Source organism: Cervus elaphus, chromosome 9 (assembly GCF_910594005.1).
Source record: "Cervus elaphus chromosome 9, mCerEla1.1, whole genome shotgun sequence".
Taxonomy (NCBI): Eukaryota; Metazoa; Chordata; class Mammalia; order Artiodactyla; family Cervidae; genus Cervus; species Cervus elaphus.
The window spans coordinates 95,942,235-95,958,299 of NC_057823.1; the positions used below are offsets into that span (position 1 = coordinate 95,942,235).

General features: G+C 36.3%; 1 protein-coding gene across 1 annotated transcript in view; it reads left to right on the forward strand.

Moving 5' to 3' along the window:
- The window catches only part of ERAP2 (endoplasmic reticulum aminopeptidase 2), a 43,722-nt gene extending 29,405 nt beyond the window's left edge, over positions 1 to 14,317 (forward strand). The window contains exons 13-19 of the mRNA XM_043913679.1: positions 788 to 971; positions 4,972 to 5,128; positions 5,615 to 5,799; positions 8,928 to 9,089; positions 9,590 to 9,730; positions 11,691 to 11,772; positions 12,508 to 14,317. Of these exons, the coding sequence (XP_043769614.1) occupies positions 788 to 971; positions 4,972 to 5,128; positions 5,615 to 5,799; positions 8,928 to 9,089; positions 9,590 to 9,730; positions 11,691 to 11,772; positions 12,508 to 12,651 (1,055 nt within the window). The 3' untranslated portion in view covers positions 12,652 to 14,317. The remainder of the gene's footprint in view (positions 1 to 787; positions 972 to 4,971; positions 5,129 to 5,614; positions 5,800 to 8,927; positions 9,090 to 9,589; positions 9,731 to 11,690; positions 11,773 to 12,507) is intronic.
- Positions 14,318 to 16,065: the final 1,748 nt, after the last annotated feature.

Below are 16,065 nucleotides of genomic sequence, written 5' to 3' on the forward strand. Positions count from 1 at the left end.
GAAAGTTCTCTTGTGTTTTTAGCACTTAGAGATGGGTTTCAAGAATTGATGGCGTCTGATCTTATGTCTTTTAATGTCTACTAATTCAGTGGGAAAAGGTGTTCACTTTAGAACTGATTGGCCCTGGATTCAAATCCTGATTCTGTCACCTATTGGATGTTTGGCCTTAAGAAAATTTTTTAACTCCTGAGCTTCAATCTTCTCATTTATTTTGAATGAGGACTAAGCCTCAGAGTTTTTGAGAGTATATAGTAAAGTTATTTTGCCACCTACTACAATGTCTAAAATATTAAAAATAATGTAATTTTATTTTCTCCTTTAAACACATCACTGAAATTTCAGAACGTTTCCCTCATAATCTCACGTTCAACCTGCAGTCCTTATTTTGCCCTGGATAAGAACTGGACAAGTGGATCACCTACTTACATACACATATTTTAACATGCAGCACCTAAACCTTGAGACAAGGCTACCAGTAAATCAAACCAAACTCCAGTTGTGCTCATCATCTGGCTCACTGGGCTCCTGCATGCCTTTTAGACCTGCATACGCTGCTTTTGAGAACAGATTCATCAGTCCTTTTCCTAGGAATTACTTTACTTATTAATTTAATAAGATCACCATTCCCAAAATAAGCCATCCAGCAGACTCTGAAAATAAGTATCACCATGAGTCTTCCAGAACTTTGTCTTCCCATTGATTTATTACTAATGATATGAAGAATACTTCTGGCGATATTCATGATGTGTTCTTTGATGAGGAAATACCTATACCAATTTTCTCCTAGATACTCTGGATTTATCTGAGAAGACCAACTGGGTGAAATTCAATGTGGACTCCAATGGCTACTACATCGTTCATTATGAAGGACAAGGATGGGACGAGCTCATTACGTTGTTGAATCAGAACCACACACTTCTCAGACCGAAGGACAGAATAGGCCTGATTCACGACGCATTTCAGCTAGTAAGGTAATGCAAAACTTCAACTGATTTCACAGGAAATCACTGCTCCCTAACCAGATATGTTAGATTTCAAATCAAATGTTCAGTGTTGATCATTCATATGATATGGATTTGAATGGAGGTCAAATACTGGCCATGGGGTCAAAGCCTACCCACTGATGAAATATTTTCACTCACCTAATGTTTAAAAGTTTAATTCAACATTTCAAAATGTGGAGAAACGTATGTAAAAACCCTGACTTCTGGAATCCCTTCAATAATGAGAAGATTTGGCAACTGTGGGTCTTCGTTCCCACAGGGCAGCCATAGCGGAGGATGCAGTGGGCAGATCTTCCTTAAGCCAGGTCTGCATTCACCTCGGTACCCAAGTCCTAAATGATACGCGTGAGGGTGTCCTTCACTCCCTTATGGTCGCCTCCAGGCATTTACGCTTTTGACCTCAGGTTTTAAATTGTTTATGCTAGAAGCTTGCTGTTTCACCAAATACTGACATAATCTGTTAGACAAAAGGTATAAATATGGTTATAATCTTTGTAATCTTAAAATCTGGTGCACAAGCCATTCCTTACTTTGCTCACATCAAGGAAATCAATGTGAAATGGGTAGAAAAATTAAGGAAGAATTGGCTACTTCTGTTTATTCCTCTTTAGACTTTCCTGGAAAGATACAATATTTTCTTTCCTTTTTCCTACTTGTCATCAACGGAATAATAGGTAGAATAAGTCAAGTCACCAGGTCATTGGTGGAAAAAAGTTGGGGATCCGGTGACATATATGCTCTGTAAGCTTTTCCTATTCTGAGAATTACTTTAATGCACTCATTTGATTCAGTGTGACATTCTTTTCTTTCACATGCTTTTTTAGGTCAAATTAAGCAAAAGTAACCAGCAAAACATCTCTCAAGCAGAGCTTCTCTGTACAACAGAATTCCCTAGTTAGAAAAGGAAGAGGATTGGGAGCTTAACCCCCAGCCCCAAAGGTCTCAGGAGTATCATGAGCTATCCTACTTCTGACCGGATGCATGCGAGACCAACTGAGAAGCGGACTATGGCTAGTTGAGGGAGGTTTGTTTGCTCAAAGGAGAAACTCTGAGATGATTGCAAAGAAAATAGATTAAAAATTTAAAACTAGGCAGAATGAAGAATATTGACAACTCAGAATACAAAAGCCAATCTTTCCAGCAGCTGAAAGTCTGTTTATGCTGTTTCTAGCCTATAAATTTATGGGTACTCTCAATTTAGCAGCAGGAACCCTGTAGTTATTGATGTATCAGAGGAAAAGCAATCATCATTTCTGGTACCAACTAGATAGGTTAGTGAAGTCCTGAGTACAAATTTTGGCTTAAAACAGGTCACCTACCAATATGCGCTACCTCTTATTGTTTGACCTTGGACAAGCTATGTAACCTTTTTAAACCTAAATTTTCTAGTCTTCAAAACTTTTTTAGTCTTTAAAACTCCAATAATAATAGTGTCTCTCATAGGAGGTTGTTTTGAGGGTTGCACAAGGTAATGTAGATCCAGCACTGAATACAGTAATAAATGCCCAATAAATGGCAGCTGTGAGCATGAGTAATCTGACCTAATATAAACTGTTTAAAAGATCATGCATTGAATAGGAAGATGAGGTGACAACATAGAAAAATGCATTTCAAATCATGTGAAACTGAAAAGAAAAAGCAGAATGTAAGCTTAGGTTAGCAACTACATGGAAAAAAAAAAAAAGAGCTAATGGTGAAAAAAAACAAAAGCAGAAAGAAATATTACAAAGTGCTATTAATGAATATGTAGGGGTAATGAAATTTTGTGTTTTTCTCCTTCTTTAATTTCCAACTGTCTTGTAATTTGTTTATATTACTTTTATAATAAACGTAATTGTATAAGAAAACAATTCTAAAGTCTCATAATAGGTCTAAATTTTTTTTCTTATTCCTCTGCTTTGGTGATATGTATTTTTTTCTTCCCTGCTTTGTGAAATATCTACTTAAGAGTTTAAGTATATAGTCTGTGATCACACTGAGTTTAGAGACAAAATTGACCCAGGAATGCATATTCATTTTAACTGAGTTTTCATACATGTTATTAAATATTTAATACTTGGATCTCCTCTGAGTTGAGTGGAATTAAGATGACAACCATAATTTCCTTACTGGTAAACTATTAATTTTTTTATTCCAATACCCTAGAGAGAAGTCCCAGATTGTTTCCTCAGGAATACAGTTTATTTCACAAAGGTACCATTTAGCTGAAACCTTATACAAATAAATAGATATAGATTTTTTTGTTGGGCTAAAATGTATGCTTATACATAGATTTAGTCTTTAAGGTAAACAGACATTCAGATAACATTTTGTGCATTAATTGAAGCAGAAGGCAGGTGGTGAAGGGCTGGATTTTTATTAAATAATAACTATATGAAAATGATTCCCTCTTTGATGAGTATTAAGATGAAAGTGTTTTAAGTAGGTAGCTTTTTGACCCTAGAATATAGTACCTAGTTTTGTCCAGTTGCTTCTCCTCTAAGTAGAGTATACTTCATAGTACCGGTAAAGAAATAATGTGTCACGATGAATAAAGTGGGTACTCTGCAGTAATTCCCAGAATAGGAAATGTTTCCAACGCATAATACTCCACCTGGTCCTTAATATTGTTTCTGTTGGTGACCTTGTGACCTGATTTATTTTACATATTATTCTGTTGATGATAAATAGAAGAAAGAAAACAGCTTGTCTTTCCAGGAAAATCTAAACATAAGCAGTCAATTCCTCCTTAATTTCTCTACCAGTTTCATGTTGATTTCCCCAGTGTGAGCAATGCAATGAATGGATTGTGTACTAGATTTAACATTTAAAATTGTAAAGGTTGTGACTATATTTGTACTTAGCTAGTGCACCATATATTATGACACTTACACGTGTGGGAAGGAATAGTGACATTTTGTGGATTTGTATTTTTAAAAATACAGCAGACTATAAAATCGTAGCGCATATGGTCCAGCCCTCTGTCTTCAGATGAAATTTTTAGAAAATGTACTGTAGGTCTGTTTTAAAGCAGTATGTCATTGTGACTGAGAAGAGTATAGTCACAACAAAAGTTGGTTCTTTTTAATGCCACTTCTTTCTAGTTTCAGTTCCCATGTTTCAGATGAGCATTTAAAATTTTAAAAAACCCAAAGGAGGTAGGGCATTATATTAATGAAAAATCCAACACAGATATCTTTGTTCTGGAATCTGTTTCCATATCAAACTAATATGCTTGATTTGAGAGTTGGATGCTGGCAAGAATGGGTTATAGACACTGCAGGGACATAGGTCTTCTCAGAAATATGAGTGAGCAACCACTTTATGAAGGTGACAATATAATAACTTACTTCCTCTATAGAAGAGGCACTAAAGTTTTAGTACTCAGAATAATAGTTTTGTTGTTTGTTTGCAGTAAAGGAAAATATAGAGAAGACATATCACTTTAGAATCTAAATAGATTCTTTAAAAACAAAGAAAGTCCTTGTTTCGGCCTACTCAGAATAACTGCAGCTTCTCTGTTAGGCTCTAGGAAGGGACGTCAAAAAAAAAAAGATATGGCACCTGTCCTCAAAATTTCCAAATACACTTGGAGGAACAATTCAAAACCACAAATTAATCAATTAGAGAATAACAAGTACATGAAAAGTTTGATATTATTGGTACTAGATATTAATATTAGCTGTTTATTTCATTTAGAAAGCTCTTATTTATGTTTAGGCATTATTCTAAGCACTTTACCTATATTAACTCATTTAATCCTCACAACAGAGATTTAAAGTAGATTCTGATATTATTCCCATTATATAGAGGAGGCAGGTGGAGCTCAGAGGTTAATTTGCCCACATCAGTGAAGAGGTAGGATTTAAACCAAGTGGTTTGAATATAATGAGCTGCTTCTGTTATTGCTCTCTGTATCATCTTACTACTTAAAATATTGAGAACTGTAAGATATGCACAAACCACCGACATTTGTTTTATACCTCAGTGCAGGAAGGCTGACCCTAGACAAAGCTCTTGACCTGACTCGCTACCTCCAACATGAAACAAGCATCCCCGCGCTTCTCAAAGGTCTGGAATACCTAGAATTGTTTTACCGCATGGTGGAAAGAAGGAACATTTCAGATGTCACTGAAAATCTCAAGGTTTGTGTTCCTTTCAGAAGATTCATTAAGTAAAAGACACAGTAGCTGGACGATCACTGAGACTTGTTCTATTTTGTGTGAACTCTTGGGGTTAAATCTTGGAGAATCTGAGGAAATTGGCTGGGAGCACAGTCAACACTTAAGCACCTAATGGTTGGATATCCCCTGGTCCTTGTCATCATCACCCTAAGACCTGGGTACCAGGGTCATAAACAAAGCATGCCTCCTAAGGGGATTTTATCTTACATCAATTGACAGTCCCCTCTCAGATAAGAAATTAAACTGTACTTCTAATGGAGACACGAACTGTGGTGGGTGGAGACCACACACCAGAAAAAGAGAAGCAAAATGTAGAAATTAGTAGTTCTATGCTTCGGGACAGGTTTCATGCAGACTGTTTAGAGCTGAATCCATTAGATGGGTGAGCGAGAGCTGTGTGAAGAACTAAATTTAGCCTCTCTGTAAACCATCCTCTGCTTTCTGCAGCATTACCTTCTCCAGTATTTTAAGCCAGTGATTGACACGCAAAGCTGGGTTGACGAGGGCTCCGTCTGGGACAGAATGCTTCGCTCCACTGTCTTGAAGCTGGCCTGTTACCTGAACCATGCTCCTTGCATCCAGAAAGCAACTGAACTCTTCTCTCAGTGGATGGAATCCAGTGGAAAATTAAAGTAAATCTGGACTTCTGTTCTTTGTTCCTTTCCTTTTGATGTAAAAGTCTTTGATCATGCAAGACATTAAATCTAAAACCTTTTAGTGAGGATAGAAAAAAAAAAAACATGCTGGGAATTACATACCCTTGTTTCATGCTCCCACATAGTAAGTGCTCAATAGATTTTTGTGGGAAGTGAGGTTTAGTTCCCTGTAGGGAAAAGCTAATAAACATTAGCATGGTTTCAGAAAGACAGCCAAGGGGTGAAAGTGGGGTAGACTAGAGTGGTGCCCGATCTCCAAGAGTAATGCCTTTTAAAGATAAAAAGCAATGTGAAATGTACATGCAATCGAAACACCAATGATCAATTGATGAAACAAAAAACCAGGTGGTGGGGAGGGAGCTTTGTTCAATATATTTACTTCCTCATTAACCAATACCATACCGCATACCCCACATACCACGTCTTAGCCTCAAGTTTCAGCTTTGATAGGAAACTGATGACTTGGGCCATCTAAAGGATGTGTAAGGTGGCAAAATTGATTCCAGTGGTGGTTGTAATTAGCTCGATGCCCAGTGATCAATGGATTCTGTTGCAGTTCAGTCTAGCAGCTGCAACCCGTAGTACTAAAAGACACCACAATCTTTTCAATGTAAGCCTTGATTTCTGTCCAACACATGATTTTATACTGTTGCTATTAAAACCCTGACTTTCAAGCTGGATGTTTTGAGAAATCAAATCTGTATGTGAATTAAGGAAAATTCATTTTTTAGAATAGCAAAAAAATTCACAGCTTTAGTACCAGGTAAAGCAACAGTGTCAATTTTTCCTCTGCCAAATTGTTATGAAATGCTATCACAATTTATCTCCATATAACTAAATCTCCATGAGCTTTTTGAAATCTTTTCTTAACTTCTTATTTTTTAAAAAAGTAATTTGTTTTCTTCTTTTTGGACTTTTTCACTCTTTAGGATTTAGGCCTAAATTAGTTTTAGGGGAAAAAAAATCTTTTAGCTGTATTTTTCTCTTCTTTTTGTTTATGTTTGAATAAACTGTATGAATGAGGCTAAAATATAAACATTCTGCTGCCCTATAGCACATCAGAATATATTCTGTCTTTATGCTACTTACAAGAGGAATGTTCTTACCTAGAGTAACTCAAGTCCAGTAGATGTGATGGTTCAACACATTGAATAGGATGCTATACCTATGAAAAAATTCTAGGAAAACCTCATTTAAGCTTGTAATCAAGAGTACATAATCAAATATTGTAGGTTTATTTTTTTAAAGCTTAAGACCATCAGTATTAATCCTTTATAGATTACTTCATTCATTCATGAATTCAGAATATAATGTTTTGCCTGTTGCATTTGTGCCAGGCACAGTAGTTAGTGCTAATAAGCTAGTGAAAGAAACAACCAGGTGTCCTACCTTTCAAGAACTTACAATTCATTTGTTACCAATTTTTATAAATTTGTACAGTTCAGTTCAGTTCAATCGCTCAGTCATGTCCGACTCTTTGCAACCCCATGAACCGCAGCTCGCCAGGCCTCCCTGTCCATCACCAACTCCCGGAGTTTACCCAAACTCATGTCCATTGAGTCGGTGATGCCATCCAACCATCTCACCGTCTGTCGTCCCCTTCTCCTCCTGCCCTCAATCTTTCCCAACATCAGGGTCTTTTCAAATGAGTCAGCTCTTTGAGTCAGGTAGCCAAAATATTGGAGTTTCAGCTTTAACATCAGTCCTTCCAATGAATACCCAGGACCGATTTCCTTTAGTAAAATAAACTAAAATAAAAATAATGTGGATTATAATTTGGTTACTTTTTGTTTCATGATTCAAAGGCTCTTGGGTATTTATGTTTATATAGTACAGTGGAAATAGTACAGTTTTAGAATCATAGGTCTAAATCCCATCTCGAAAAAGGCTAATATGTCACCTTGGTGCAAGTTACTTAAGCTTTCTGAACTTTATTTCCACTTTTAAAAAATTAGGGTAACTCTTCCATCTCACTGGGTAGCTTTGGCAGTTAAGTAAGTTATATAGAGACTAGTACAATGTTATGGACCCTGTATGATAAATTCAAATTCCCTGTCCCATCCCTGCTTCTCTGTATTGTGGGTTTTCCAAGCCATCAATATGGATATTAGTTATTACTGATCAATTATATTTGGAATTAAAAATCATAACTAAATTAAAATAAAGACTAGTTAGTATCCTTTAGGACAATAAAACTTGAAAACCATGGTGTCCTCTTTAGGGGGACAGAAAATAATAATATTGCATCCTATCATTTTACAGAATTATAATATAAATGACTGAACTCTAAACAACTGTGCTAAATTACAATTTTTTATACCTAGAGAGTCAGATAGCCCTCAAACGGGCCTACTAGAAAATACTCCTAAAGCGACATTAAAGCAACAAGTAATAATTTAAAAAAAAATCATATAGTACCAATATACACAATTTAGTGACAGAATTCTATACAAACCAGTGCATTTTTATTTCAGAAATCACCTCTTTTATTAATTTTATCAGCGTCTCATCATGATTCTCCATGTAGTTTAAATTTTTGATTATTATTCTTTAAACATTTTATCATCAGTAGGAAAAAACACAAATAATTTGTGAAGTAATAGTACATAAAATTCTTCCATAAAGAAGGCTGAACACTAAAGAATTGATGCTTTTGAATTGTGGTGTTGGAGATTTGAGAGTCCCTTGGACAGCAAGAAGATCAAACCAGTCAATCCGAAAGGAAGGCAACCCCGGATATTCACTGGAAGCTGAAACTCCTATACTTTGGCCACCTGATACGAAAAACTGACTCATTGGAAAAGACCCTGGTGCTGGGAAAGACTGAGGGCAGAGGAGAAGTGGGCAACAGAGGATGAGATGGTTGGATGGCATCTCTGAATCAATGGACATGAGTTTGAGCAAACTCAGGGAGATAGAGAAGGACAGGGAAGCCTAGTGTGCTGCGGTCCATGGGGTCGCAAAGAGTCAGACACGGCTTAGTGACTGAACGACAGCAGGAAATAACTCAAGGGTGATTCTGTTTTAGAATTTAAAATCATAATAAGAAAAACTAATTTTTTCTTTCATAGAATTTTTTTTCACTTTTGCGCTTAATATTACAGTATCCCAACAGATGTTTTAAAGATCGTGTATTCCGTGGGGGCTCAAACAACATCAGGATGGAACTACCTTTTAGAGCAATATGAGCTGTCATTGTCCGGTGCTGAAAAAAACAAAATTCTGTATGCGTTGTCAACCAGCAGACATCAGGAAAAGTTAATGAAGTAAGTGAATTTAAATTGTTAAAAGTAAACTTACACATATTCAGGAAAGTTACTAAAATCCAGCCATCAATTTCAGAGCCATATAATAATAATTAAATCAGGATTCGAACCATTTTGAATTTTTTCCAAAAACCATGTATTGACAAAATGCACATAGTGAAAACAGATGTTCCTTAATCATGTGATTGATACTAAGCAAACAGCTATGTTTTACAGCCAGAACCTTAGAGGAAAATTATTATTATTAAAAAATAAATTTTTGTGTATAAGATGCCAATTGAATTTTACTGAAATAAGTGGATAAAATTACTTCTAGAGAAAAGCAAACATTTAACTGGAATATTAAAAATGTTAGCCAGTAGAGAGGTTACTACTGTTTTTGGTTCATTACACTTTTGTTGTGCCTTTTCTCTCTGATTCTTTTAATACGCTGATAGCCTGAGTTAATTTCCATTATAGAACACATGCCGTGAAAAATTAAGTGATCTTTGTTTCTTCAGGTTAATTGAACTAGGAATGGAAGGGAAGGTTATCAAGACGCAGGACTTGGCAGCTCTTCTTTTTGCGATTGCCAGAAATCCAAAGGGGCAGCAACTAGCCTGGAACTTTGTAAAAGAAAATTGGACCCATCTCCTTAAAAAGTTGGTATTTGTTTGTATCCTAATAGTTCAGTTTGTAAATAATCTGCCTGCAATGCAGAGACCCAGGTTCAATCCCTGGACTGGGAGGATCCCCTGGAGAGGGGAAAGGCTACCCACTCCAGTATTCTGGCCTGGAGAATTCCACGGGGTTGCAGAGTCGGACACGACTGAGTGACTTTCACAATGTGTATTTTTCCACCCAGATATTTCAGTTGCCTAAAACCAAGTTTAATCAGATGTTCCCTAAATCATATGAATGACATTATTTTTACTCAAATGGTTTGATGAAGTGTGTTGATTTTAAAACTCACTAGCCCTCTGTCCAGGTATGAGGGAGAGGAATGAAAAGGGGATGGGAAACAGATTTCTGTTACTTAGGCAATGAAGAATTGCTGGGAACAAGTAAGAGTTGAGTTAAATCCAGTCATCAACCCCATCCCCTTTTCCCTTCTGGCTCTCTCCCTAGCCCAGAAGAATGCAATGAAGCCATATATAGTACAGCAAAATATTTCACTTACTTTGTTAATACAGTTTTGTTCTGGGGGAAAAAAACTTCAGAAAGTTTGAAGATAACTAATCCCTTCCTCCAGTTCCCTTGGAGAGGTAACAAACATAGTGGAGAGCTTGGAGGCAATAGAAGAAATTAATCAGAAGTGTCTGGGGAGCTCCCTTCCAAAACTAGATAGGTTATGAGTCTTTTCTGGGGTTTCAACTTTTGGACGACCTATAGCTCACTGCAATATGCTCCTGGCCCTAAAATAGTCCCGGAAAAAAGCAATAATGACTAGATTTCCTTGGAATGTACAGGATGGCATTGCTTTCTCTCACAACAGACACCCCTGCAAAGGTGCTCAACCATTCCTCATCCAATTCCAAAATGTCACTTATTAACTCTATGGAAAATACCCTAAATGAAAGAGCTGGCAGTTTGCTCTGTATTTTTGTGTCATTTAGCATGTCTGATGTCAGTCATCCTCAGTTCCTCATCCCTCTCATTTCTTAGTCATAAAGGAGTCAGAGTTCTCACTGGTAGCTTTTTGTGAGCAAAAAGCACATCTCTACCCACTTCAAGACCTTAAAGGGGCTGACATCCACATGAGACCAAATTAGTTAGAGACTGTTCTAAAAACAAAACAAAACAAAAAACACTTTCCTTAAACACCCTGCTGGAACCATTGGTTTTGTTTTTTGCGTGACTCTCCGTTCCCTCCTGGAATGATCAGATTTCTCTGCAATGATGTAGATTTATTTTGTAAGTGGAAATTAGTCTCCTTTCCAACCATGTGCAGAGCCCAGACTTGGGAGCATGTCTGAGATGTATCTGTGCTCTGCTTTACAGTATGAAGCCCTTTGACCTGTGGCCAAATTCTCTAAGACACGGGGGTAAAGGAGGCCATCTGTGGCTTTGAACAAGAGTTCCACTGACAATTCCACAATAAATATGATGTTTAAACACAGGGGTGTCCAAAATGAGTTAGGGAAATTTGCAAGACAATGCTTTAGAGTGCAAGAAGAAAACATTACTACATGTATTATTTCTTACCTTATACTCTTAAGTTTTTCTTTTTACCTTTAAGTTAGTATGTGCATATAATTCATAAATAAAAATATGTATATTGGGAAATTCTCGGTCAAAAAATTTTGTTGATGGAATGCACATTCAAAAACTGTAGGCTGCTGCTTTAAATATGAACTTAAATTTAGACATAAACATTTGTCACATTTCCTAAAAAAGCTTTATCTAAATTTTAATTTTATGGTCAAATTTGATAAATTTCATAGCTTTCAGATTTTACCAGGTGCATATGAGCTATTCTTGTGGTAATTGATAGTATCCATTGTAATGTACAGGTTTATCATATAGTTACTAATGTTACATAGTTTAAATATATATAGCATGTTATAAACATAAGGTCATTGTTCCTATTGCTTACATCTATGAAATTCCTTTTATTTTCAGATTTGAGTTGGGCTCCTTCCCCATGAGAATGATCGTCTCCGGCACAACATCTCATTTTTCTTCCAAGGATGAGTTGCGGGAGGTTTGTGACTCTCCATTGCCAACAGTTTAAAAATAAATGTTCAAGTTATAGAATTGAAAGTAAATTTAGATGCAATCTGGTTTTAAGTTGTTATTTTATTAAAAGAAAATAAGCTATTTGTCCAGTGTCAGCTAGCAAATAAATGGAAGAGACAGAACTAATGAAATTATTATTTCATTCAAATTATTTCATTCAAATTATTATTTCATTCAAAATGAAAATTACACTTGAGGGATGAGTCCTTTTGTATTCTTTAGTTTGCATTATATCATCACAATCACTTGAGTGATTATACTGAAGTTTTAAACAGTGCTTGAAGGTCTTTTTAACAATATTACTCTTTATGGTAGTTCTACTAACCTCTTTTTAAAAAGCATTCTTGTGTTTTACGTTGTCTTTCCACAATAAATCTTGAATTTATTTACTTTTAAAGCAAATTCAGAACTTAAATGCCAAATCACTGTTTACTCTAAGAACTTGACTCAATCTCTTACCTTTTTTACCTACAGTGTGCTTACTTGTAAGGTTTGTCATTCCTGTCTTACTTTACCTATTGTTTGAAGATAAAGTGAAATAATTATGCCCCAAAAAGAGATGAAGAAAATAACTTTTCAGAGGTTGTCAGAGAAATGCTTGCACCTGTGTTTGTATAATCTGCAAGCTGTTTTGAAACCCTTTGAAAGAGAAAGTGTTTTATGAACCATAGCAGTAATTCTTTTCTTGGTTTTTTTTCAGGTGAAACTGTTCTTTGAATCTCTTAAGGCCCAAGGATCACATCTAGATATATTTCAAACTATTCTGGAAGCGATATCCAAAAATATTAAGTGGCTGGAGAAGAACCTTCCCACCCTGAGGAAATGGCTACTGATTAGTATTTAAATGGTCGATAAAAACGGCACATCAGATGTGTCTGCGTGAAGTGGGCAAAGCTCAAGCCAATGTTCCAGACAGTTTAACAAGAAAGAAGCCTCGAGAAGTCAGCCTACACAGCTGCCTGGGCTCAGCTATCACTTCTTGCTGACGGACATATGATGCTGGGCTGGAGCCCCAGTAGCCTATTTTAAAGTAAACCTCCTGAATAATGGAGATATGTGGGGATGTAGATAGAAATAGCTGCTGCAACACAGACTGTCTACACTGCCCCACTTTAGGCAACTACTATTTTGCTTCTCTGATGCTTTTTAAGCCTTGCATAGTATCCTGGAGTTTTCCCAACCAGGTTACTTCCAAGGAAACATAACTAGTCTGCAAAAAAAAAAAATCTTTCTTTCACATCTTTCCATCTCCTCACCCTTCTGCTCTCTCAGCTCAGCCTAAATAGTTTATTTATTTTTTATCATTCATGTAAAATCTCAATCAAATTATGAAGCATATGGATCAGGAAAACAGACATAGCCAAATCTCAGGTTATTACAAACTAGATGTCAGGGTTTGTCAAGGAAGCGAGGAAGGCCTTTTGGCTTGAGTCTCACATTCATGAAGAGCCTCGAAAGACTTCTGAGGTCATCTCTAAATGAAGTTAAATCTGGAGTCACAGTGGTTCAGGAGAGAAAGATGATACCACTCCACTTTAACCGACGCACTATTGCATTTGTAATAAATCTTTTGAAAATTGCAGAGTTAGATGATACTATTGGATCTATTTTGGCTTCAATATATTCTGTATACATTTTGGCTTAGTTTGATGTAAATATTTAAATGTATCACTATATTTTGTAAACCAGTTTTGGCATTTCTTCACATTTTAAGGGAATCTCCATCTTTGAAATTGTTTGACTTAATTGTTTGACTAAGGTATTAGAAATAAAACATCACTCTAAATAAAGGTAGTATGTTTATTAAATTCATGATCCACATATAAGTCAGTATAAATTATAATAAGTTCTTGAAAGATTTGAATCAATACACAGATTACTGTCTCATCTTGGTGATCAAAGAAGGCTGGGATTATTTGGGTGGGAGCAGGGTGGTGGGGTGTTATCCAGTCCCTTTTAAAGTAATGTCATAAAGGTCTGTAGAACTTTCTCTACTGCCACAGTCAGAGACAGGATACATTTTGGATGGACATGGGCGTGACCCAATACATGTTTTGTTAAGTTTGTTTTTAAATAATTTCTTGGAGTCTTTCAAGCATCTTGGACTCTAGAGTTGGCCTGTTCATGGCCTTACAATGTTTATATAACATCTAAGGGATGTCCCTGTAGAAGTGTATGTGTTTTTGCATAAAGAAACTGAAAGAATAAAAAATTCTATTTTTTCCACCAAAATAATATGTAAATTAAGCAGTAAAATATATATGAGTTTTGGTTGAATTGTGCCATTAATATTGCCGGTAGTAAGAAAAGTTCTTTCTCTTGGGTAATAACTTATCTGCCGTAAGTTTCCAGGGTTTTAATTCTCTTCCTTTTAGTCCCTTATTTAACTACAATTTTTAATCTCTCAGATTCTCAAGAATTGAGTAAAGAAAGTGGAAATTTTGTTATTTGATGAGAGTGAACGTGAGAAGTGCTGTGACAATGATGTTTTAATGAATAAAGAGTTTTTTGAAAAAAAGAAACACATTTATTAGTGTGGTATTTCAAAACCTTTATGGTGGATGCTAGACCCCTAAAACAAACTAAGGCTTGGCTAAAGTTAGTTTTAGTTTCTTTTACCTTGAATGAGGCCTTTCCTGGTGGCTCGGAGGGTAAAGCGTCTGCCTACAATGCAGGAGACTCGGGTTCAATCGGGAAGATCCCCTGGAGAAGGAAATGGCAACCCACTCCAGTACTCTTGCCTGAAGAATCCCAAGGATGGAGGAACCTGGTAGGCTACAGTCCATGGGGTTGCAAAGAGCCAGACACAACTTGAGAGGCTTCATTTTCACTTTCACCTTGAATGAACAAGCAAGTCAAGAAAAAATTTATATACAATATCACGAATAACGATGGAGTGACCAGACCCAACTTCAGCATGCTTCCCTGACTCCCCACAGAGGCAGAGGGAAAATTTTGTGGTTTCCAAAGCCCACTCAGATTGAAAACCTTCCAGGTCAGGGGAGCCCAGAGCAATGGCTTGTTCCCTTTCAGGGTTTGTGTCCCAGAGAATAGGTCTTTCAGCCCTTAAGAGTCCAACTCACTACCGTGATATGATTTCTTTACCTACTTCATGTACCTACTTCTGCATTTAACTCTGCTATGTTACTGGGTCTATTTGAAGTTTTGGAAAAGCAAGCCTGGCAAGGAACTTCCTGGAGAGATCCTGATTTTCTGAGGGAAGTTCTTAGGTTTGTTTTATGTTTTGGAATTTTTTTTGGCAGCGAAAGGGGTTATTCCGTTTCAAGCTATAAGGAGAGCCTCTATATAGTCACAGGACCTAGTTTTCTACTTAAACATTAATGTCTATGAAATACAAGATTGTTTACAGTGGCCACATTTATACTCTGCAACAAAATACCCCTTTATCCGAATTCATTATGACCTTATTTCCATTTGACTATGTCACTATTTTTCATTCTACACGTAATTACATTTACAGACTTTCAATCAACCATCTGTTGTCCGCTTGCTAAAACCTTAATCTTATCAGTCATGTCTCCAAGTCCTAAAGAAAAAAGAGTGAAAGGGATTATGAAAGCAGTGGGTTTGCTGGATTTGAAGTGTATGTATATTTTACAGAATCTAATATTTTAATAGGTAATGCCAAATTATTTTCCTGAACGGAGGTGTTAATTCGCTTTCTTCTTACCCTTATATTCTTACTTGTCAGTATCAAATGGTAATTTTTTTGTATCTAGTAATCCTTTCCACAGTAAGGGACAGTTTCTCCAGCTACTTACATGGTTATGCCACTGGTTTCTTTGGGTTTGTATTTGCTTTGTGCATCTTCTTGAACCCTGTTTGAATTTTTCTATATGCTTTACTTTCATATGAGTCGTTTGTAAACATCCTACACCTGAATTTTGTTTTCTATTATGTTCCCTAACATAAGTGTGGCTGGTTCTAGCTTCAACCTCAATCCCTTCCATTCTCAAAGCCTTGAAAACGGAAACTTTAGCCCTCAAGGTTAACACTGGCTTCAGCCTTCTGCTAACCCAGGTTTCCTGCTTTAACTTCGTTTTTTATATACGACTATTCTCCACTACTTTTCAGGTGACCAATGCACTCAAATAATTTGAAAAAATATATTTCATTTTACAGTTTTAGTTATTTGTAGCAAGAAGGTTAGTCAGGGTACCTAGTCTAGCACATTCCCAGAAACCATTACAACTTTTTTCCAATATGCTAACGCCTAACACTTATATGAGAGACTCCT